At 36.7% G+C, this 25,667-nt stretch overlaps 1 protein-coding gene across 1 annotated transcript in view; it reads right to left on the bottom strand.

Moving 5' to 3' along the window:
* The window catches only part of LOC122739250 (disintegrin and metalloproteinase domain-containing protein 32-like), a 124,257-nt gene that overhangs the window by 5,654 nt on the left and 92,936 nt on the right, over positions 1-25,667 (bottom strand). Inside the window, exons 15-18 of the mRNA XM_043981059.1 lie at positions 16,527-16,635; positions 15,776-15,959; positions 14,165-14,251; positions 4,118-4,226 (exon numbers count right to left, since the gene is read on the bottom strand). Coding sequence (XP_043836994.1) covers positions 4,118-4,226; positions 14,165-14,251; positions 15,776-15,959; positions 16,527-16,635 — 489 coding nt within the window. The remainder of the gene's footprint in view (positions 1-4,117; positions 4,227-14,164; positions 14,252-15,775; positions 15,960-16,526; positions 16,636-25,667) is intronic.

The following is a 25,667-nucleotide window of genomic DNA, read 5'->3' as shown; positions in this document are numbered from 1 at the left end:
ATGAGGCCTTTATCAGAAGGACTGGCCTCAAAAATTGTTTCCCAGCTTTCTGCCTCCCTTCTAATTTTGGATGCATTGCTTCTGTTTGTACAAAATTTTTTTTAATTTAATGTAATCAAAATCATCCACTTTGCATTTTATAATATACTCTATCTCTTGTTTGGGAATATATTCTTAAAGAATTAATGGTTCAACTAATGCATTGTTGGTGGAGCTGTGAACTGATCCAACCATTCTGAAGAGCAATTTGGAATTATGCCCAAAGGGCTATAAAGCTGTGCATACCCTTTGACCCAGCAATACCACTCTTGGGTCTTTTTCCCAAGGGGACCATAGAAAAGGGAAAAGGACCCACATGTTCAAAAATATTTATAGCTGCTCTTTTTGTGGTGGCAAGGAATTGGAAATTGCGGGGTTGCCCATCAGCTGGGGAATGGCTGAACAAGTTGTGGTATATGAATTAATGGAATTCTATTGTGCTATGAGAAATGATGAGCAGAAGTTCAGAGAAACCTAGAAGAATTTGCATGAACTGATGATGAGTGAGATGAGCAGAACCAGAAGAACATTATACACAGTATCATCAACATTATGTGTTGATCAACTGTGATAGAATGGATTCTTCTCACCAATACAATAGTACAAGAAAGTTCCAGGGGACTCATGATGGAAAAGGCTCTCCAAATCCAGAAAAAAAAAAAACACTATGGAATATGGATGCTGATTGAACCATACTATTTCTTTTGGTTTTGGTGCTGTGGTTTTTCTATTTTGAGTATTTTCCTTATTGCTCTGATTCTTCTCTTATAGCATGACTGATGCAGAAATGTTTAATGTTACGTATATGCATATGTGTGTATATATATGTAGATATGCAGATATGTAGATATAGATATAGATATAGAGAGATACAACCTATATTGGATTGCCTGCTGTCTGGGGGAGGGGGGTGGGAGGGGAGGAAGGGAGAAAAATTTGAAATTGGAAGTCTTATGTAGACAAATGCTGAAGGCTATCTCTACATGTAACTGGAAAATAATAAAATACTTTTATTTTTTAAAAAAAGAATTAATGGTTCAAAGAATGAATCATAGTGTTATGGGGTTGGAACATATCAAAGTATTTGGGGGTATTAAAGTTTAAACTAGTGTAACGATTGGAATGCCGCCACCTGCTGGAGACTTATTGTAGAAGAGTTCCGCCCATGAAGCGAAGGTCTTTGAGGACAAGACCAGGAGTCTTTTCTTTGGAATCAGGAAATGACGCGGGCTAGTGGGAGAAGGAAGGAAGAGACTGGGCGCTCGGGTCTCACGCTCTTTCCTTTGGACTCTGGTGGAGAGCGGAGCTGAAGAAATGTGCTCTCCCTTTAATAGATAGGAATCTAGGCCTTTCTCTCTCTTTACCAAATTCTTATTTTCCTTAATAAATGCTTAAAAGTCTAACTCTTGCTAAAGCTTATAATTTATTGGCGACCACTCATTAGATATTTTAGACAGTTTAGCTAGAATTTTAGCCCTTAACACTAGCCAGCTAAATTAAAGGACAAGCACACCTTGAGAGGCAAGAGAAGCCCATTCAGCATAGCTGCTGCCTGTTCTGCACCAAGGGACAGAGATAACTCCAGAAGTCCTCTCATTCAAACCTTCACTCAAGTTTTCCCCAACCCAAAGGGAACTTTGCATTGTCAGGTGGTGACCCCATGTGTTCGAGGAGATAGGTATCTTAGCCAGATCAGCTATCTTGTCTTATATGCATTTATGTGTCTATCAATTGACATGATTGTATATATGAATAGAAAGGTGCTGCTTATAAGGTTAATCACTGTAAGACCATGAGAAGGGTGAGTATGATGGATTCATGTAATTTCCAAAATGGTTATAGGGGACTAAAATCAAAATGGAGGATACCTCGTGTCCTAAAGGCCCCCTTCTTTCCACATAGCAGCTTCCGCTATGGGGCTGAGCCCCTCTCTTTCTTCATAGTGGTTTCTGCTGTGGGAGGAGGAGACTGATTTGATAGCATCTAGTGCCTAAGATTTTGATCTGTTATATAATGCTACTTTAAAAATCTTTTGTAGTAGAATAGTTTAAAATCAGGAATTATTTGTAATGTGTAAAAGTTACAATTTTTTTAAAAGTCTCTAACCATTGAACCGAACTGAATTAAGAACAGCTTTTGGCTTTGATTTAATTACTTAATTCTGGTAAAGCAGGCCATACCCTGTCTGCATTAAGGCTTGCTGGCTGCAAGAAACCCTGAAGAAATGGGGAAAAAATGGCTATACTTTAACTTGATTCCTTATCTGATAAGTTTCTAAGGTATAGGCAGAAGCTTCAGCTCTTTAGAGAAATGGAATAAAGAAATTTTAAACGTAGCTAGAAAACTCACCATGGTTATCAAATGTACTATGTGAATTTATGAATAATAGTATTTTTCTTTTAAAGTGCTAAAAATATTAGGCCTTAGAAAGTTCTGTATATAGAGTAAAGCACATGCAACTGAATTAAGAACACCTGATTGGTAATTAATTGGTTTTGTTTCAAGTTTTAAAAATTCCTAATGTTGCTTTAAGGTATTATGTTTCTAAATTTCTTTATAACATATAAATTGGTGAACAATTGTATCAGTAATGTGGAAAAACAATTTCTCTTATAGCTTGATGTAAATTTTTTAAAATTTCCTATTAAAATGGGAAATCTAAGTTTACCTATGTTTGTTAATCACCTTAAATATGTTCCCATTGTTTTAAGGAATTCTGAAAGCAGTACACTTATTCCAACTCTTCTTTGTTATATTCTAAAGAACTAGAGTGTATAAGAATCTGGCTTTGTCATCTGTCTGCTATTAGTTATGCATATTAAAACTGAATCAGAAACACCTTAAAGTACAATTTATTTGATATGCACTCTTGTCACCTTAAGTCCTTTTGATTCTTAACCTCTTGTTAAAGTCTGTTCCATCTGGACTCAAGGCTTCAACCTCATGGCAGCTACAGCTGGTGCCTATACATCCCCTCCCATCCTCTGGATCTCACATCTCCTTTTACCCTTCATACTAGCATCTCCCCCGCCCCCCACCATGATTTCTTCAACCCTACTCAGTTTGAAGTGTTACAGAAAAAGAATTTTTGCCCCCTTTTCCCATCTAGAGAAGTGGGGAATGTTATGGAATTGGGACGTATCAAGGTATTTGGGACTATTAAAGTTTAAAATGGTTAGCTAAACTAAAGGACGGACACACCTTGAGAAGCAAGAAAAATAAGGCCATTAGGTGTGGCTGCTGCCTGAGTGGCACCAAGGGGACAGAGATAGCTCCAGAAATCAGAAAAACCACCCCTTACCTGCCTTCTCCCAACCCACCCCAAATAAAAGACATTCCACCCTTAAGTGATCTCCCCCATCTACCATCTATAAAAGATTTTGCCTTTCTTCTATTTGAGGAGATAGGTATCTCAGAGAACCATGTCTCTGAACCATCTCCACTTGGACTTCTCTCTTGGTCTCCTTTCTCTAGCACCTAAATAAAAGATTATTTTATTCTAATTGAATTTGTGTTTGAGAGGGTGTAATTCTTTAAAGAGGAATACATAAGGATTCCCATCACCAATTTCCTCAGTGACATTAGCAACATTAGAAAACTTCAGAAAAAAATGACAATGGTGAGATAACATTTCAATACAGGAGAAATTTTACAAATGTAAATGCTTTCATGAACACAAAAGAGAAAACTGATTAAAGAATTGATAATGCAACTAAAAAAGAATACAGCAAAACAAAATAAGTTAAAATATCAAACACCAAATAAGAAATTTAGAAATTTTTTAAAAATATTAACAAAAGAGAAAGAAAAAAACTTTGGATTAATCATAAAACAGGGCAGCTAGGTCTGGTGGCAGTTCTATGCTGCAAGTTAAGTATACTTAAGTTGATCCCAGCTCCCATGAGTAAGATTCATAGGTTATATTTCCCTAAAGTAATCAACTATATACTTTTTTCACTTTCTTTAACTACATGAGAGTTTAAGTGCCCTACATTCCTTTCCTGCTGCTGATAAAGTTCACTTAATTCTATGCCATGCCTCTGCTCATTTTTTTATATACTGTATTATGCATACTAACCTGCTAGCTGAGGTAAATAATCCTTAATAAATCTACTTTTCCTTGAAGAGCATCTTGGGGGGAAATAATCTATTTCACATACGCATATGCTACTATCGTCAGTGCATGCCTAAGACAACAAAAAACAACAATAAAAATTAATTTTTTCTTAGAATGATATTCATAAATGATTATTTGGATAACTTGCCTACATGCATACATATTTTCTTTTTTATTTAATTAAAACAGCATTTTAATGTATATACTTTATATATATATATGTGTGTGTGTGTATACATATGTATATTTAGGTATATTCATCATAACAAAATTTTTGAAAAGCTAAAAAACTTCAAGGTCAGTTAATGATTACCAATATTTTTCTAAATAGTTTAAACATTGACCATTTGACTAAATGGTTACTTAAATTGCAACAACAGGACAACAAGTCAAAAAGCTTTCATTAAGTACCAGGAATTGTGCTAAGCAGTGGACAGCAGACCCACAGGCGAGAGATGCGGCTTGGGGGTAATAATCACAAGGGGGGTGGCAATGGCAATGGCAGGAGAGAAAGTGTAAAATTCAGGTTGTATAACTTTGCATTTCTTTACCCTTATCTCTTACATTTATTTTTATAAATAAATCCTGCTTTGATTATTTAAAAAAGAGGTATAGCGGCAGCTAGGTGGCACAGTGGATAGAGCACCAGCCCTGGATTCAGGAGTACCTGAGTTCAAATCCGGCCTCAGAGACTTAACATTTACTAGCTGTGTGACCCTGGGCAAGTCACTTAACCCCAACTGCCTCACTAAAAAAAAAAAAAAAGAGGTGTTTTCTTATTAATTTGGGAGAAGCAGTTGTGGGAATTTTTAAACAGCCCTAATAGACTGGCTTAGGCAATTAATAGCAGTCAGATAACCAGCCAGTCAGAAGTCCACAGATTTGGTCTAGTTAGTTAAAATATTTTTAACATTTAAATGGCGACCCAGATGGTATTTACAACCCAATTATAATTTTCCATCTACTTACAATTTTTCATTTTTTTTTTACTCAGAATGATATTTCCCACCTGGTTGATTCTGAGTCTGGTTATAATAGCCTGTGAATAATGTAGAATGTGATTGGCTGTTCTAAAAGATATCTGACTTTTATCTAAAATAAAATAATGTTAAGGGAATTTTGACCTAGCATAACTATATTAGGTTAATCTGTGACATTAGGCTTAGGCTTAATGTTATTATTACTACTGTGTCCTTTCTCTTTCACAGAAAAAGAATTTTAAACCATGGCAAAAAATTTGCAAATGCTTTATAATAGATCTTACTATTATAATCATCAAGCACCTCAGAACTACTAGGTTAGACTGCAAATATAAAGGGCTTTATTGCTTTGATTTTATTGTTCTGAATTTTTGACAATTCCTTGTCTCAATTTCCTGATCTAGGTAATTAGGGGAAATCAATTCTTAAGACTAACTGTCTCCGGGAACCAAGATGGCAGAGAGGAATCAGCAAGCTGCCTGAGCTCTCCTTCTGTTCCCTCAAAAAAAACATTAAATCAAGCCTCTGGACGAATTCTGAAACTACAGAACCTGCAAAGAGACAGAGAGACACAATCTTCCAACCAGAGATAATTTAGAAGACTTCAGGAAAGGTCGGTCTGACTCGGGCAAAAGGGAGGCGCAGCGCAGGGCGGCAGAGCCAAGGGGGTCGGGGCAAATCAGCAGGAAGCTGTGGGCCCCAGCTGAGCACCTGAAGCCCCTGGATCCTGGTGGTGCAGCAGGACAGTGGCGAAAGCCACCTGTACCAGCCGAGAGGGCAAGTTGCCAGCGGGAGGGCCACGCACAGGATAGGCACGACTAGGCCCACTGATCCCATTGAACATTGTTTCAATCCTACTCTCATCAGATTTGATTCAAAGAGGGAATAACATAAACATTCATTTGGATAACGAAACTTAGCTCATTCTTTAGGGAAGTAAAAGCAGAAGGGAAAGGGGGGACTGATAGAAGGGAGGGCAAAAGCAAGGGAGAAAAGGGTGAAGAAAAGGGAGGGGGTGATACAAAGGAAGAGCAGATTGGGGGAGGCAGGGGTAAGAAGCAAAACGTTGGTGAGGAGGAATAGGGTGATTTTGATTACATTAAATCAAAAAATTTTTGTACAAACAGAAGCAATGCATCCAAAATTAGAAGGGAGGCAGAAAGCTGGGAAACAATTTTTGAGGCCAGTCCTTCTGATAAAGGCCTCATCTCTAAAATATATAGGGAATTAATCAAATTTATAAGAATCCAAGTCATTCCCCAACTGAGAAATAAATGGTCAAAGGATATGAACAGGCAGTTTTCTGATGAAGAAATCAAAGCTATCTATTCCCATATGAAAAAATGCTCTGAATCACTATTGATTAGAGAGATGCTAATTAAAACAACTCTGAGGTACCACCTGACACCTATCAGATTGGCTAAAATGACAAAAAAGGAAAATAATAAATGTTGGAGAAGCTGTGGAAAAATTGGAACACTAATCCATTGTTGGTGGAGCTGTGAACTGATCCAACCATTCTGGAGAGCAATTTGGAATTATGCCCAAAAGGCTATAAAGCTGTGCATACCCTTTGACCCAGCAATACCACTTTTGGGTCTTTTTCCCAAAGAGATCATGGAAGGGGGAAAGGAACCCACATGTACAAAAATATTTATAGCTACTCTTTTTGTGGTGGCAAGGAATTGGAGTTGAGGGGATGCCCATCAATTGGGGAATGGCTGGACAAGTTGTGGTATATGAATGTAATAGAATTCTATTGTGTTATGAGAAATGATAAGCAGAAGTTCAGAGAAACCTAGAAGACACTTGTATGACTGATGATGAGTGACATGAGCAAACCAGAAGATTGGACCATACTATTTCTTTTTAGTGCTGTTGTTTTTCTTTTTTTTCTTTTTTTTTCTTTTTTTGAGGTTTTTCCTTCTTGCTCTGATTCTTCTTGTATAGCATGACTAATGCAGAGATATGTTTAATGTTATTATATATATATATAACCTATATCAGATCACCTGCTGTCTAGGGGAGGGGGGAGAAAAATTGGAAATTGGAAATCTTATCTAAACAAAGGTTGAAAACTTAAATAAATAAATAAAAAGAAAAAAAAGACTGTCTCCTTGCTTACTGATTTAATAGACGTATGTTTGTACATAAGATTGGATGTATACAGTGTCAAATCTTTTCTGAATGATGTAAGGATAGCATCTCGTAAGAGGGGGGATTGGATAAAGATGTGATGTAATAAAGACATAAAAGTTTTAATTTTTAATGGATTAGCAAATTTTACTTTGGGAAGAGCAACAAGATTAAAGTGTTTCCTTTTGAGAACAAAGATATATGTAATTGGCTTTCAAATGTTTTCCTTTGGGTAAAGAAATGTACATGGACCTTCAATAGCTGTAAATGTATTAGTAGCATTATAACTTCTGCTGTTGTGCCTATGAAAAATAATGGAAAAGCCCAAGTAAAGTTGATGGTCCTAAATGATGCATTTTAAATTTTATTCTAGAGGCAATAGAGAATTACTGAACATATTTAAAGTCCATTTAAATATCCACAGATTCCTGCTGATACAAATGCCTATATGCACAGGCTTCAGATATGTTTTAATAATTTTCTTTGGATGTGTTTTAGTAATTGTGTTGATAAGGCCTCACAATGGATGGAGGCTTTTACATGTACAATTGTTTAATAAATTGTTAAGAAGATTTTAAAATGTTTCCCCTGCCCTTTTAAGGTCTCTCTATGGAGGATATCAATAAATAGAAGAAATTCTTTTATAAAGTTAGATCTTCAAGGATCCTTTTTAAAGATTCTTCCTTGGGGGGTGGCTAGGTGGCACAGTGGATAAAGCACCAGCCTGGTCAGGAAGTACCTGAGTTCAAATCTGGCCTCAGACACTTGACACTTAACAGCTGTGTGACCCTGGGCAAGTCACTTAGCCCCATTGCCCCACAAAAAAAAAAAAAAAGATTCTTCCTTTAATCTAGAGATTGCATTATCCATAGCACAAGCAGGTAAAACTAGAAGAAACAAATGGTATGTCAAGATTAAAACTCTCCAAACTTTCAGATGAGTTGCTGGTAGTTTAATTTGAAGTTTTTCCTATGACTTTGCTGGAAAACCAATGTGATTAGGTTCTGTAAGGCCCTTCCAAATCATACTAAATCCTATCACTAAAGTGGCTTGTAAGCGAGAAAATGGATCTACTAGAAGTAACTACTCTGTAAATCTGCCCTAGAAACTGAGATCATGCTAGGTACCAAGATACTGATTCACCAAGAGAAAATGGTTCCTAGAAGCAGATGACTTCATGAAGTAGAGAGTTAAACCCAAGACAAGAGAATAGAATAAGAAACTTGTTGCTTAAATAGTTATTAACTGAGTGTTGCACACGTGTTTGACCAAACTCCTATTATTACCCAGTATTGAACTGCATTAAGGAGTTAGGGAGAGGTCTGGGGAAGATTAAACATGAAGGAATATCTGACTGTGACATTTGTGGTTGGTTGCCAGGGTCAAGCTGGATTAAGGAAGTTGTTTGAAAACTCTTTGCCATATAACACTATTATTAGATATTGTATTGATTTTGCTTTATTGTTATGTTCAATGCTTCCAATACTTGTATCTGACTGTGGAAATATCTACCATGACATTTATATGAAAGTATCCCAAGAAGCAAATGATAGCATGTATAAGACTGTAGTGTGCGATTTATGAGGGTGATCTAGAACCAAAAGAGAAACTGTGGTATGAGAATTTCTGGATCAGGTTTCCACTGTGAAAAGAATTTTTAAAACTCTGCCCCAGTCTCTGTCTTGAGCTTCCTAATGCTGCTTGCTTGAAGTAAGTACATCACATTTCCTGCTGAAGTCTACAAAAATCAGGCTTGGGACCTAAAACATAGATCCAGTTTTGACTAGTTCGTTCCACAGGTAGATATCCTTATCTTCCTGTTTCTTTGTTTCCTGATGTATAAACACTTATCTTCATCTTCTTCTTGCTGTAAAATTCCATTGGTCCCATCTTATTTATGTATTCACATTATATATAAAAAACTCATGTTCTAGCCTTGCTGACCCTTGTATATGACTAGGGCAGCCTATATAGTCTGAGTGTAATAAATTGCAGTCTTGAGCTTTATACCATTGATTAGTGATTGGCAGGAATACCTTGTCACTCAGAAAATTTATGAGAATGAAAAATCTGTTGTACAACAACTTCAGTAAAGATTTATCTTTCCTTTCTTCTTTTATAGCATTTATAAAAAAAGTTTTACCATCCCTCTCCCCTGCTCAAAAAACTCCAGTGGCTTCCCATTGTCTCTACTGTAAAATAAAAACTCTATTCTTTGACATTTAAAGTCCTTCTTAATCTGGCTCCAACTAACCTTTTCAGGCTTATTATAGACCAATTTTCTGTTCCCTGTATGTAGCATCTCCTGTCTCTGGACCTTTGCACCAGCTGTAGCCCATGCCTAGTATATTTTACATATGTGTGTATATATCTATGTATATATATGCACACATACATGTGTAACTGTGGGGACCAATTTTTAATTGGGGAGTGTTAGCTAAGTGGCTCCCCACAATATTGGGGCAAGGAAGGAGACTGGCTGCCTCCCTCAAAACAAAACAGTATTTATTTTAACAAGAACTAACTTAAAAAACACACAAACATGATCAGTAGGATCAAGGGAAAGGAAATAAAATGGGGAAAGGGAAATTATACAACCTGAAAAAATACTACCGCCCAGGAATCAGCTGAGAATACGCAGCAGTCCAGCTAGAATGCCCAATTCTCTTCCCCCAATCCCAGAAAAACCCCACACAGCCCCAGCCAATGGGATGGCCACTCTGACAGTCACATGACTGCCCTCACTAGGTTTCCAATCATTATAATTTTGCCAGGCCCATGTAGGCATCAGGGAGTGGTGATGATGTGAGGTGCCAGCGCCATGGCAACGGCTACAACCAGTGGGTGGAGCACCTTGCGGTTTGCGGAGCCCCAGGCCAGTGCACGCTGAGGCATAAAACCCTCAAATAACAATTAATTCTTTACATAATACATATCTATCCACATGTGTACATATGTATACATAATTCTTTTTTGTTATTCTGAACTTGATAAACATCAATAAACATGGAAATGCTCAATTTCCATATACAAAGAACAGAAAAAAAATTGCCTGTGAAATTACAAATATGCATTATATGTAGCTTGTATTTCTTTTCAACCTATGCCATAAATTCAACATGTTTCAAAGTGGTCCTCCTTATTTATGTCTCCCCCCAATTTCCTTCTCTTTTCTTCTGTTCATATTTTTTACATACTGCAATGACTTTCTTTTCCTTATTCTTTTTTCTTTTCTTGGCATCACTTTCCATGGTCCTCCCACTCTCCAGAATCTTCCCACAACTTAAAAAAATAAACATCAAAAACCTTAAAACAAATAAGCGTAATTAAGCAAAACAAATCTATGTATTTGCAATATATGAAAGTATTTGTCTCGATATGTGTTTTGAGTCTATTCCCTAGCTCAGGAGGCAAGTAGCATGTTCCAGTTATCAGTTCTCTGGATTAATGCTTGGTCATTGGCATTAATCAGAGTTCTTAAGGCTTTCAAAGTACTTTTGCTATATAGTTGTGTAGTTTGTTATTTTTGTGCAAATTGTTCTCTCAGATCTGCTTACTTTATTCTGCATTGTTTCATAAAAGTTTTCCCAAGTTTCTCTCTCTCTTTTTTTTTTTTTGCAGGGCAATGGAGGTTAAGTGACTTGCCCAGGGTCACACAGCTAGTGTCAAGTGTCTGAGGCGGATTTGAACTCAGGTACTCCTGAATCCAGGGCCGGTGCTTTATCCACTGCGCCACCTAGCCACCCCCCAAGTTTCTCTTAATCCATCCTTTTCATCATTTCTTACAGCACTATATTACATTACAATTAAATACAATAATTTTTTCAGTCCTCCCCCAAGTGATATGCTCTACTTTGTTTCCTGGTTCTTTGCTCCAACAACAAAAAGCTGCAATAAATATTTTTGTACAAATGGGTCTTTTCCCTCTGTCTTTGGTTTTTTTGGAGTATAGGTTTAGTAGTAGTATCCCTGGGTCATCCACAATTTAGTGACATTTTAGGCACAGTTCCAAATTGTTTTCCAGAATGGTTAGGCCAATTCAGTTTCAACAAAAATGCACTAGAGTGTGTCTGTTTTTTCACTGCCCCAATAATTATCATTTTCCTTTCTTGTCCTCTTTTCTACCTGATGAGCATGAGGTAGAACATTAAGTTGTTTTAATTTCCATCTATTTGATTATTAGTTATGCATTTTTTCATATTGCTATTAATAGCTTAGTTTAGATTTCTTCCTTTAAGAACTCCCTATTTATAGCCTTTGATGATCTAGTGGGGAATCTACCTCAGATTCGTCTCCAAATCTCACAATCTTTACCTTCCTTCAAAGTTCAAATGTCACCTCCTACAGGAGACATTTCCTGATCCTTTAGGTCTGGTATCACCCTGTCCCCACAATTATTTTGTGTTTAATTTGTTTATATTTTGTAGTTACTTATAAGTATACATTTTGTTTCCTTCAACAGAAAGGAAATTCCATGAGGGTAAGGATTGTTTCACTTTTGCCTTTGTATTCCCAGTGCCTAATACATAATGAGTATTTAATATTTGTTGAATGAATAAGTAGGCAAATGGTTGGCAATTATTGAAATCTACTCAATATGAAGTCAGGGGAGTTGGATTTTAATCTTAACTTTGCTACTTAGTATATATACTCCTTTGGACAGTACATAATATCTTTCAGCCCAGTTTTCCAAATATATAAAATATAGTCAATGATTTCTGTGATAGCAGTGAGAGGACCTTATAATCACCTTTTCTTGACTTGCATAATATCATTTTAGAATAAGCCATTTCATTGTAAATGGACAGTGTCGGATTCCTGTGTTTTGGTTTTCCTCAACCTCAGTCCTTTTATAACAATCACTATCTTGTGGTCAGTGACAAAAGAGCAGATTTCCCAGTCTCTTTTCCCTCTCTGGAAACACAACAAACTGCCCTCAAAGTCAGTGACTGATGGGTCACTGTATACAATAAGTACCTATAGGAAATAGCTTGTATTTAGAAACTCACTTGCTCCATAGAGATGTCCTTTTTCTATGGACCAACAAATTCTATGCTTAAACTGTGAATGAAATATACCTTTTGCTGATTTGTACTCTAAATTTTAAACAGTGTGTTCTGGGCCAGGTCTGAATGGAATGGAAAAACTCTTGGACCAAAAAATGCAATAAAAACAACTTTTGAGGTTAAAAAGGATAAAATTCATAAAGTTTAAAAGTGTACTATTTCAAATAAATATCTACTTCCCTCTTTCTCTAAATTCACAATGGTAACAAACATTTTTAGGTCAGAAAGTCTTTGTTAATTACCCTTCTGTAAAGTTTAAAGAAGTATTTAATCAATTGTGATAGAATCTGAGATAGAGTGTAACAACAGGCTAGTGGAATTCTGCTAAATCTTGGGCTATGCCTTTTATGCCTCAGCAAGGAAATCAAAGCAATGATGATCCTGAGAATGGTCTCCCCATCCCCTTAAAGATAAAACAGTCCTGTTCATAAAAGTGCTGCTCCTACCCTTCAGTGAGTTTTCTTTCTACAACATCTCTAAATTCCCTCCAAATAAGAAATCTATGGGTCTGTGGTCCTATGAACCTTTAGCAAATTTACCAGCACAGGACCCACTTTTTAATCTCTTCAACCCCACACAAATACAGTATACTGAATAAGCAGAGACCTGAAAAGGAATTCCATTCCAAAGGGGATAACAAAGGACCAGTTCCATCTCCTCTGGAACTGGAAACCAAGGCACTGGCTCAGAAGGAAACACACGCTCAGGTGCAAAGGAAAGAAGATTTAGCTACTTACTGATTACTTTAAGACATTACTTCTATGGCAAAGATGATTAAAATATGAGATTCACTAAAATTGTATACTTCACTGGCTTTGCAATGGCTCTCCAGAAGGGAAAAAAATAGGATCATGTTGTTTTTTTACCATAACAAAAGGGCAGCTTCTTGGTAAGTCTAGGTACAGGAAGGGTAGAGCACCCTCATCAAACATAAGTTATTTCCAACCCTGTGGCTAATTCTACAGCTTTATGGAAATACACTGATGACATGACGGCTAAAACTGACTATTTATCACCCTACCTCCTGAGTCTCTCCTATCTTCCCCAGCCTACCTGGAGTAGTGAATTAAGGAAGGGGCAACTAGAAGGTCATTGTCATTGGTTTATATCCAAGAGCCATGCTGGTAAATAGTTAACAACAAGCCCTCCCCACTCCCAAAATAAGCGTGATACTTTTAAATTTAATCTGCATTGTTAAAAATTTCTCCATCACCTTTTTAAAGTCTAGAATTGACAAAACTATAAATCATGCCTTAATTTGTAGCATTTGCTAATTTTTGAGGTATAAATGCTCATACTGAAAACTTAACAATAGGCTCTCAAAAACTGGTTCGAGCTGGCTCCAGGACACTTCTGCCTGTATCCAAAGGCATACGAGCTAAGGCATAGAGCATCCTAACCTACGTTAGCAAGTTCATGTATATGCCAGTAGATTCTGTGCCACTTAGAAATCAATGAATTGGGGACAGCTAGGTGGTGCAGTGGATAAAGCATTGGCCCTGGATTCAGGAGGACCTGAGTTCAAATCCAGCCTCAGACACTTGACACTTACTAGCTGTGTGACCCTGGGCAAGTCACTTAACCCTTATTGCCCCACCAAAAAAAAAAAATCAACGAATTGTATGACGTATTTATCGTTCTAGATTGGGCTAATTATCCTAAACCTTTTACCCTAAACTAGCTTTAGCTGCTTAACATTGTGATGCTACTGTAAATTCTAAAATGATATTTGTAAGTATTTAAAATAATGGTGATTAAAGAAAGTACCTAAATCACAAATTCTAGTATATCAAATGACACTACTGAAATAAAATGGTTTTACTTACTCCATGACCATAGCATTGCCTTTCTGAACAAACTTTTGCTTCATCTGTGACTCTATTCAAAAATACACACTCAGAATTATAACAAAACTAAAAAAAAAAAAAAAAAGAGTCCATATCAGGTGGGCCAAAGCATCTTAACTTTTTATTCAACTTTTGTACAAAACAAATCAACAATTAAAGAGTTATCAGAATTTGGGGTGAAATAGACATTTATGTGGACATAACCACTTAATTATTACAGGAACAGTAATAAGTACACATATAAAATGTTATTTTTGACATTAATATAGCCTCTATGTCTATTTAATGAAATTAGAGATTTTAAGACATGAGAATCTCTGTTATAACACTGAACATTAATTTCTATAGTCTTTACAATGATAACATGAAAAGAGGGCTAAACTATTTATCATCAGAGGACCTAAATTCTAGTGTAGCCACTGCCATTTTACTGGCTATATGGCTGTGGACAAGATAATTTATCTCTCTGACACTTAACTTCATGTTACCATGCCCTTCACATTTCTATCCCCATTGAGGTACACACACCCACCTTGCAGGATTGTTGTGAGAATGAAATGAGACAACATTTATAAAATGCCTAGAACAGTCCCGGATACATAGGAGACACTATGTAAATGTGTATTCCCTTCTCCTCCTCTTTCAATGGGGATAATAATATCTGTCTAATAATAATGCCTCACAGAGACTTCCTGAGGATTAAAGGGAAGTGCATGTGAAGGTACTTAAAAAACCATAAAGCATTACAAAAATATAAAACAGTCTCTATTTGATATCTTTCAAATAAGGGTACAAACAAATAACATTTCCAAGTAGATTTTACTATTCTGTATTAACCTTCATAATTATTGGTTAAAATTGCTTTCATATGTTCTTTTAGGAAATATAGCTCTTAATATCAAACAAAAGGTTTCTTCCTTAAAGAACCATATTTTCACAATTATTACCATAATATCCAACTCAACCACACACCATGTCACAAACTGTATTTGCTGAGCCTTTTCTGAAAGCTCAGCACTCAAATGTAGTTTCTAGAAGTCATGGCTTGTGTTCCCTAAGTCCAGAGTAGCTTTGGGTTATCCTGGTTCTCAACAATGTTATGATTCAGAGTTTAGTTTAATAAATTTTAAATCCTTCAGCCTCCTAACATCACAGGCAGAATTATATTTCATTTTAACCAGATTTGGACTGATATGATTTAAACTGTAATTTGTATTTACATGTATAAATTCTTATAAATCAAGATTATATCAGGATCATCCTGAATAAGTAATTTTCAAAATGGAAATGCACCTGGAATCAACCTAGGGACTCTTGAGGTGTAGTTCAGTTCTACAGTTTAAACTGTGGCTCAGAGAAGGCTGCTCTTCAACAGAGTTAAGCAATAGGCTACAGAAGAGACAAAGCCACTATAGCCAAGTAAGACTGCTGACGGGATTTCTGGGTATTCATTGGGGAATGATCTGTGTGTACTTTCCTCACATTTTGAACTGAAACAAGGAAGGTGAACTATTATGTTTTAATAGCAAACAAAAATTTATAATTTTAATAGGGAACAAATATTTTCCTAATGAGATGTTAATCATTTACCTTCCTCACATCACATGGATTTCCATTTGCCATCAACATTGGATCTGGAATACCTTGCTTAAACTGATGATCTAAACTTATACATATAGTGTTTAGCACAAAACTATATATCACAGCAACATTTTCTCGAACATATGGTTTTCGATAAGGGTATGTACAAATTAACTTTCCACAGAGGAGATTCCTACAAATATAAAAAAGAAATTGTTAGACCCATAGTGGGAGAACCCTGATCATTTAATTCCCAGTGATACCATTTGATGAAGTCAAACAATGTGAGGGGGACCGGCAACAGAGACAATAAAGTATTAAATGAAACATAAAGGTGTAAAAACATTAATCAGTCAAGCCTAACAGAACTAGAGGATGGCTTTGTTACCCTTTTATAATGTTTAAAGAAGTCTTCAATCAAGCTTGATAGATTTAGGGGGCAGGTAACATTCTGTCTAGGCAGTAGACAACTCTAAGGAATATGCCCTCTGGAAAGAAGAAAAAGGAAGCACCTAAGGAAGGAGAACCTTTACAGATGTACAATTCACAACCTTCCACCAGTGTACTTTAATAGTCATCCAGTAGACACAATTAGCTTGAAACAAAGATGTTTACTGAGATGACATCATAAGAATAGTAGCTATAAGACATACAACCCAAAATCCTGGGCTATATTCTTGGGATATTGTAGACACATTATTCCCACTGAAGAAATCACTGATCAGGCTATTTATCAAAGTAAATATTTTTAAAAACATACCTCCAATTACAGAATTTAAATCTATTTTCTCCTTGCCGGCCACAATTCCCAAACCTATCTTGCTGACTATTAATTTCTTCATAGCAGGCAAAGGGAGCATTTCTGGAACCTGAGAATTTAGAAATAAGATTGGATAACTGTTTTCCATTTGTCCAAATGTTTGGTGTGAACTCCATGACTGGCATAGCTAAAGATCTTTCTACAAGTATGAATGAGAAGACGCAGTGCACATGAATAATTATTTCATTCCTCTCATTGCATAACATAATATCTTATATCCTGTCTCTGCTTGTTGATGATTTTATTATGTCTCAAAGTTCACTGGTTTAGTGATGATTCAATTTTAGTCCTAAAATAGCAAGGCACTGAGATGGAGGGCCACCAAATTGAAAATGTCTTTCCAAAGTTGCAAATGGTAATTCTGAATAATAAAATGCACTGGAAAAATGCAGTAGATAAAGCCCACTAGGAAAGTTTTCAAGCCAAGCAGAAGAGGTTGGTGGTGTGGAGCCTAAATTGATCATTATATTATATATGAATTATTTTTGCTTTGAAGGCTGTAAATTATGGGATTTATTCCTTCCTAGTTTTTTTATGTATTTCGTTTGTTTCTGAACCATTCTGGAATATTTATATTATTGTTCCATCATCTCTGGGGATTACACAAGGCTCTATATTTTATCATGCCAATAAGTGTTTCATTTTCTTGTAATATATGTTAAGACATATTTTTGCTTAAGAATCCTATCTGTAACATTTTTTCCAGTTAATCAGAAGTTATTTTTGTCTCCCACTTTTCTAGCCTCACAAGAAAAAGTGAAAACAAATATGAACAATCAAGTAAAACAAATTCCTATATTGGCCATTGTGAAATTTAAAATTTACTATAAGAGCATTAAACTCCCCCTTTAACTTTTCCCTTCATATATCTCCCAGAACAGTAAGAAAAGAATCCTCTGAGCTTTTAATCAGTGAGGGATTAGCCTTTATTGTTTAGACAACAAACAGGTGATACCAATTAGGGAAATAGGCAAGTAGAACTACAAATGAATAGTCTTAGATCTAAGCTTAGTCTATATTCTTTTATAAAATTCACCAATTACCAAAACTGCCTGCCAGGCTGAAAACCAGAGTCGATCACCAGAACACGTCATCAAGCCAGAGTGTGCGAGACCGAGCGAACTTCTGTTCTACCCACGGTCTCCTCCCCAAAAGGGCGGTCCTTCAAAAGCCGCTATAGTACTATGCTGTTTTTTACCACACCATGACAAAAACATGTGTCTCATATTCCATATAAGTACATCACTTCTGCGTGAGGAGGTGGGTAGTATTCTTCATCATAAGACCTCTGGGGGGCAGCTAGGTGGCGCAGTGGATAAAGCACTGGCCCTGGATTCAGGAGGACCTGAGTTCAAATCCGGACTCAGACACTTGACACTTCCTAGCTGTGTGACCCTGAGCAAGTCACTTAACCCTCATTGCCCCCCACCCCCCGCCAAAAGACCTTTGGAATAATGGTTGATCAGAGATCTTAGGATAAATATGACATAATTAAGAGAAGGCATTTTAATTAAGAGAGGTATGGGGAGGTTGCCTATAAAAGATGATATTTTCTTGGGACTAGAAGAAATCCAGTGAATCCAGTAGATGGAGATGAGGAGAGAGGGCAGAGAAAAGATACCAGAGAAAATGTCTGAGAGCTTAAAGATGGAGTGTCTTGTTCATGGAACTTCTAGGAGGTCAGTGTCATTGGATCCAAGAGTACATGGTGAGAAGTAAAGTGTAAAAAGATTGGAAAGAATAAGGAAGAGGTAGGACATTGAACATCAAAAGGGGATATTGTATTTGATTTTTTAGATATTAAGAAGCCACTTGACTTTATTAAGGAGGTGATATGGTTGAGCCTACACTTTAGGAAAATGACTGATTAAAAGTGGAGAGTGACTTGAGGCAAACCTACCAGCAAGCTACTGCAATAGTCCAAGCATGAGGTGCTAAAGGCCTGTATTAGGGTGGTAGAGAAGAGAAGGATGTGTATTCAAGAAATGTCACAAAGGTGGATGGCAAAGGAAAGGCTGTGAATTCCCCAAGATCCTGATAAATCCATCCACACACTCCAAAATATTGCCATAAAACAATCACTGTAGCAGCCTAACCCATATAAGAACAGAGTGAGACTATTTTACAGCCAAAAATGGCAATTGGGATCACCTGCTGATCAGGCTGAGTGAGGAGTTCAGCATGGTCTGGACCCAGTCAGGAACAGACCACACCGCCAGGGTCTCAGAGTCTTCAGCACCAGCAACTTCTTCTGAGACTTGGCTTGTCGTCCAGTGAAGGGGTTCAGAGGTTGGCCGGGGTGAAGTGTCTGCAGTCTATGCTGGAGTTGGGGAAGAGTGGTTCTGAACCAGTGGACCGAATCAAATAAATCCAGGAGAATTTTAAAATCATTGGACTACCTGAAAACCATGACCAAAACAAGAGTTTAGACATAATCTTCCAAGAAATTGTCAGGGAAAATTGCCCTGATATTCTAGAAGCAGAAGGTAAAACAGAAATTGAAAGAATCCACCAATCACCTCCAGAAAGAGATCCAAAAAAGAAAACTTCCAGGAAAATTATAGCCAAATTCCAGAGATCCCAGGTCAAGGAGAAAATATTGCAAGAAGCTAGAAAAAAAGAATTCAAATACCATGGAGCTACAATAAGGATAAAACAAGATCTATCAGCATCTGCATTAAAGGACTGGAAGGCATGGAATATGATATTCCAGAGGGCAAAGGAACTGGGACTACAGACAAGAATCACATACCCAGAAAAACTGATTATAATCTTTCAGAGGAAAAACTGGGACTTCAATGAAAAAGAGGACTTTCGGGCATTTATGATGAAAAGAGCTGTACTGAATAGATAATTTGACTTTCAAATACAAGAGCCTAGAGAAGCATAAAAAGGTAAACAGGAAAAAGAAATCATGAGGGATATTAAAAGATTAAACTGTTTACATTCCTACATGGGAAGATAATACTTCGAACTCATAAGAACTGTCTCAGTATTAGGTTAGCTGAAAAGAATACACTTAGACAGAGGACACAGCTCTGAACTGAATATGAAGGGATGATATCTGTAAAGAAGTTATTTTTTGTTTATCCTTGTTTTTTGTGGGGCAGACAGGGTGGTATGTCTTATGCCTAGGGCTGGATTTGAGCTCAGGGCCTCTTGGGTCCAAGCCTGGTGCTTTGTCCACTGTGCCACCTAGCTAACTCATGATAATATCTTTAAAATAGGGTTGAAAGGTAGGAGGAATGCACTGGGGGAGGCGGAAGGGGAGAAGTGGAATGGGGAGAGGTAGCTCACATGAAGGAAACAAGAAAAAAGCTTATGGAGGGGAGGGGAAGAGGGGGAAGAAGTAGGGGATTGAGTGAACCTTACTATCATCAGAATTGGCTCAAAGAGGGAATAACATACTATGATGTTTAAAATCTATATTATGTGATTGCCTTAAATTAGAAGCTTCAGCACCAGTCTTTGGGCTTTAAACATTTATTAAAGCATACAGGTATTCACATGGAGTTCAGAAAATTAAGAAAAAGCCTACCTAGCCTAGAGTTCCAGCCTGGTCTGGTTCTTCCTCAAGTCCTCCACCACAAGCCTGTTTCAATCACAAACTCCCTAGCAAACTGTGGAAGCTTTTTATAGGTCTGGAACAGAGACAGTCCTTACACACTGCTTTAAGCTGATTGGTTGGCATCATCCAAATCCATTGGTTCACTGGACTTGAAGGTGTTCTCATGTTGAATTCAAAGTCTAGCTTCTGAGAACAATACCTTCTTAAGGGCTAGGCAGGTGTGATTACAGTCTAGTTAACTTGAAGTAGGCTAATCAGCAGTCAATCACTCTCACTTAATTCAGTCAGTTTAGATTAATCTCCAGGTGGGCCTCTGAGTATCTGCTAAATCTCATTATTTTTATCACAGTCCCCCCTTTGTTTCTTCTAGGAACAGGTGTTCCTTGATGAAACAGTAAAAAAATAATTGTCTTTGAAAGTCTTTTCTCAGATGATTCTTCAGATGTTCTCTAGGTGTAGTTCTGGAATGGAAGTCTTTTCAGGTGTTTCAAATGTGTAGATGCTGGTAAGCAGCTAGGAAAATTTTCCTACAAAATTGAGCTTAACACAACTTTAAATAGCTTTGCCAGTAATCAAATCAAACAATGAGAGTTCTCAGAAACATATCTAAAGGAATTCAGAATCTTATTTGTTACACATGAAGCATATAATAAAACAAAAATTGAAACATTCTCTAAAACTTAATGTTACTATACTCCTCTAAAACTTAATATTACTACAGTCCCCCCCCCCGGAGGTTAAATTTAGAAGACAATTGTGATATTAAGAAAATAATTCTTATCTTTGTTTCATCACTTTTTGTATCATCTGCCTAATTATCCTCATACCATTACAAGAAATTATAGGATTTAATATAATTGGTTGCAGATGTCAAAGCCAAATCCAACACTGTATTTATCTGAGATAATTATGGGGATTAGCATAAAAGAATAGAGAATTGATGGGAGATGAGCATTCCCACACTTGAGCAATATATACAGCCCATGCAGTATGCCAGGCTTAAAATTGGTGGATGGTGGGGCAGCTAGGTGGCCCAATGGATAAGGCACAAGCCTTGGATTCAGGAGGACCTGAGTTCAAACCCAGCCTCAGACACTTACTAGTTGTGTGACACTGGGCAAGTCACTTAACCCCCATTGCCCTGCAAAAAAAAAAAAAAATTGGTGGATGGGATATATGTCCACGCCACCAAACATATTGGAGGAAACTGAGTCAAGCTTAATCAGATGCATGAGATTGAGACATCCGTGGCATCAGGCATATTGTAGGGGGAATAGAAGCCAGGTGTAGAATGAGATGGATGGGATGAAAACTTCCAGCCATCTGTACAACATTGTGGGGAAATGGAGCCAAAAGAAGCCAACCTCAGCTCTTGCCAATAGCCATTCTCTCGGCCTTTCCCAAGTCAGTGTCTTCACTTCTGTGAGAGATCAAAGCCTGCTCTTGTATGTATTCCTCTCATGGGTAAAGGCAATTAATGTCTTAAATGGTAAATTCCCATAATCCAAGTCTCATATGGATTTAAAATTTGAGGATAATAATGATCTCAAATATGTGAATTTGCTTTGACTCAGAATATAAGTTACAATGTATAATAATAATTCCAAATAATCTTTTTTGTAAAAATAGTATTTCTAGAATTAATTTACACTTGTCATGGTAATCAATTTACCAAGGAAATACTTTATATAATTTGATCAATAATCAGTTAGAAAAACATTATACAATCTTAAAAGAATGATATATAATCACACCATAAAAGGTACAAGAAAATGAAATCAGGAATCTTTAATAGCTATGGATAGGGAGAAAATTCTTAACCAAATAAGAGATAAATGGTATCTCAAAGACACACAAAAAAATTTTGATGAAATTAAATTTAAAACCCTCTACAAAGAAAACCAATTCAGCTAAGAAAGAAAATTGGTAATTGAAGAAAAAGATTTGTATATCAAATATTTCTGATAAATGTCTAATATTCAATATATGTAGAGAATTAATAGAAAAAATATAATACTAAAGACAATTCCCATATGGGCAAGTGATCAAACAATATAAATAAACACCTTGGGCAAAACAATTGTAAACTCAACAACCATATGTATTATTGCAGATCACTAATAATTAAATAAATACACATTAAAACCACTCTATTATTCACTATTTTACTTGAAATGTTAGCTTTAGCATTAAAAGAAGATAAAGAAATTGAAGGAATTAGAATAGGCAATGAGGAAACAAAACTATAACTCTTTGTAGATGATATGATGGTAGGCTTAGAGAATCCTTGAAAATCACCTAAAAAATAGCTGAAATAATTAACAACTTGAGCTAAATGCAGTTCTATTTAAAATAACATAAAATACTTGCCAAGATAAACTTAGGAATTATGAACACAATCACAAAATACTTTTTACACAAATAAAGTCAGATCTAAACAAATGGAAAAATATCAATTGCTCATAAGTAGGCCAAGTCAATATAATAAAAATGCAATTTCTGTCTAAATTAATTTACCCTATGAGAATCAGGGTGCACCCCCTTGCTGAGAAAGACATTGTGAGAACAAGGGTAGCTCCACCCTAAGAAGAAAGCATTTGATCAGCCTCCGGAAACTGCCTGGCATCTGGAAGTTACATATATTAATAGACCATCTGTAAATCATGCCAATCGGTGGATCAGCCAATTAGCTTGGAGCTGTGTGTGTAAGGACCATGCCTGGGCGGGCCCTCAGGGAACTTCTGCTGGAGAGAATAGGGATCGGCCTTTCCATTGGAGGTACAGCTAATAGCAGGAGGTTCAGTCAGCTGGCTCTTTCTTTCTCCACATCTTCTCTTTACTAACTCCTAATATGCTTAAATAAATACTTAATACCCAAAGATTGGTGCTATGCGTTTCTAATTTAAGGCGACCACTCATTAGATTTTTAGACATCACAGATTTTTTTAAGCTTCACAACTTATTCAGTGCCATACCAATAAAACTATCAAAAATTATTTAACAGAGCTAGAAAAACTAATAATACAATTCATCTGGAAGAACAAAAGATCAAGAATATCAAGGGAGTTGATGAAAAAACTGCAAAGGAAGGTGGCCTAGCTGCACCATATCTCAAACTATATTATAAAGCAGTAATCCTCAAAACTATCTGTTACTGGTTAAAAAATAGAGTTGTGGGGAGCAGCTAGGTGGCGCAGTGGATAGAGCACTGGCCCTGGATTCAGGAGAACCTGAGTTCAAATTCGGCCTCAGACACTTAACACTTACTAGCTGTGTGACCCTGGGCAAGTCACTTAACCCCCATTGCCCCCCCCCCAAAAAAAACAACAAAAAACCCCCACAGCTTGGGGGCAGCTAGATGGCGCAGTGGATAGAGCACAGGCCCTGGAGTCAGGAGTACCTGAGTTCAAATCCGGCCTCAGACACTTAACACTTACTAGCTGTGTGACCCTGGGCAAGTCACTTAACCCCAATTGCCTCACTAAAATAAAAAATTAAAAAAACAAACAAACAAAAATAGAGTTGTGGGTCAGCAGAATAGATTAGGTATATAACACCTATTAGGAGTAAATAATCATAGTAACCTCATGTTTAATAAATCCAAAGATCCCAGCTTCTAGAAAAAGAACTCACTATTTGATAAGAAATTGTTGAAAAAACTGAAAAACAATATGGCAGAAACTAGGGATAGACTAATTTCTTACACCAAGATAAGGTCAAAATGAGTACAATGGTTTAGACATAAAGGATGGTACCATAAGCATAATATGAGAGTAAGGAACCACAAATAACTTAGCTCTTCTCAGCAATACAATGACCCAAGACAAGTCCAAAGGACTCATGATGAAAAATTCTATACGCATCCAGAGAAAGAACTAATGGAGTCTGAATGCAGATGAAAGCATACTATTTTTGCTTTATTTATCTGTTTATTGTTCTTTTCTTTTGTCCTGTTTCTTCTTTCACAAAATTACTAATATGGACAAATGCTCTACATGATTTCAAATACATAGCTTATATCAAATCATTTATGGAGGGGGTTGTGAGAGAAGGAAGAAGATAATTTGGAACTCAAAATGTTTTTTAAAATGAATAGTGGTAGCACATAAAAGATGCTCATTGACATGATACAGGATGGCTAAATAAAATTTTCATTAACCTTTCTATGGTTTCTGAGTGTCTCATTTCATTCCAAAGCCAAATATGAGTCACAAGAATGGCCTAGACCTGCTGTACCATAACCCTAGGACTGGCTTCAGTCTCTATGGCAATGAGTCCTTAATTTTCGCTTGTCAACAAACCCACCCCAACTTCTTCCTTACTCTTCCTAGATATTGCTCCATTGCACCAACCCAGCTCTAAATGTGACCAACTGTACCTGGTTAATCCTACCCAAGGCTATCAGTAGAAATTCAATTTTATTTTATGCGAAGGCTGTATATAACAGACTTTATAGGGACCTCTATTTTCATTGTTATGTTTAGAGTACCTCTCTTCTTCCTTTCTTAATTTTTCATGACTTCTAGCCCCAAGTTTATTTTTCCAATGGAAAAGATGAAATGGCTATCATGGGGCCCTATGAAAGAGGGCCATAGGCAGTGGATAGAATACTAGGTATGGAGTCAGGAAAACCTGAGTTCAAATCTGTCCTCAGACACTCAAAAGTTATGTGGCCCTGGGCAAGTCACTTAATCTGTTTGTCTTAATCAACTGGAGAATGAAATGGCAAACCATTCCAATTTCTTTGCTAAGAAAACCTGGCCAAGAGTTGGAAATGACTGAATGACTAAACAACAAAACCCATCTCTAGAAATCCCTAAAAAATTCCAATTCCATGACATAACTTCATAGTGGGTTTAAACAATGCCTAGATTGTATATTACAAAATAACTAAATTATATCTGAATTCCAAGTCTTATCATATTGGACCTGGTGGTCTTGAGACCACCATAAGAATTTTCCCTTAAGAGAGGCTGTAGCTTATAGAATTTATGTATGGAAACCATTGTTTGAGGGAATTCAGGAGATTAGGACAGCAAGTGGTTAATTCTGGGAATTCAGTATACCATACTAACTCCATTGTGACTCAATTCTAGAGCTAGTTCTGTTCTCTTTCTAATAAATTATGGGTTTCTGTCTTGTAAGCAAACTTTATTCAATTGTTGCAATTGGGAGAAAACCTTAGTGCAATGTTTGAACCTAACCCTGTATAGCTGGAAAACTGGACCACCTCTACCTTCTGTTTAGAGATCCTGAACCAAGGACCTAGGTTATATTGAGCGGAAACCCACTCAGATCCAAAGATTGATGCAGAGTTTTCTCACAGTTTTACATTTCAAGCAACGCATATGTCCTATCTGAAAATGGTTCCAAACTGATCAATCAGTTATAGTTTCCATGTTCCTTTGATTGTACACAGACACTTTTTTTTTCTGAATTCAGGGAACTACACCTGTTCATTCTCCCCCTCCCAATTTGGAGGTCTCTAATCTTCCCCCAAATTAGAAATCAGA

Source organism: Dromiciops gliroides, chromosome 2 (assembly GCF_019393635.1).
Source record: "Dromiciops gliroides isolate mDroGli1 chromosome 2, mDroGli1.pri, whole genome shotgun sequence".
In the NCBI taxonomy this organism is placed as follows: Eukaryota; Metazoa; Chordata; class Mammalia; order Microbiotheria; family Microbiotheriidae; genus Dromiciops; species Dromiciops gliroides.
Note: the sequence above shows the minus strand (reverse complement) of the source record. Positions and strands in the feature narration are given on the sequence as shown.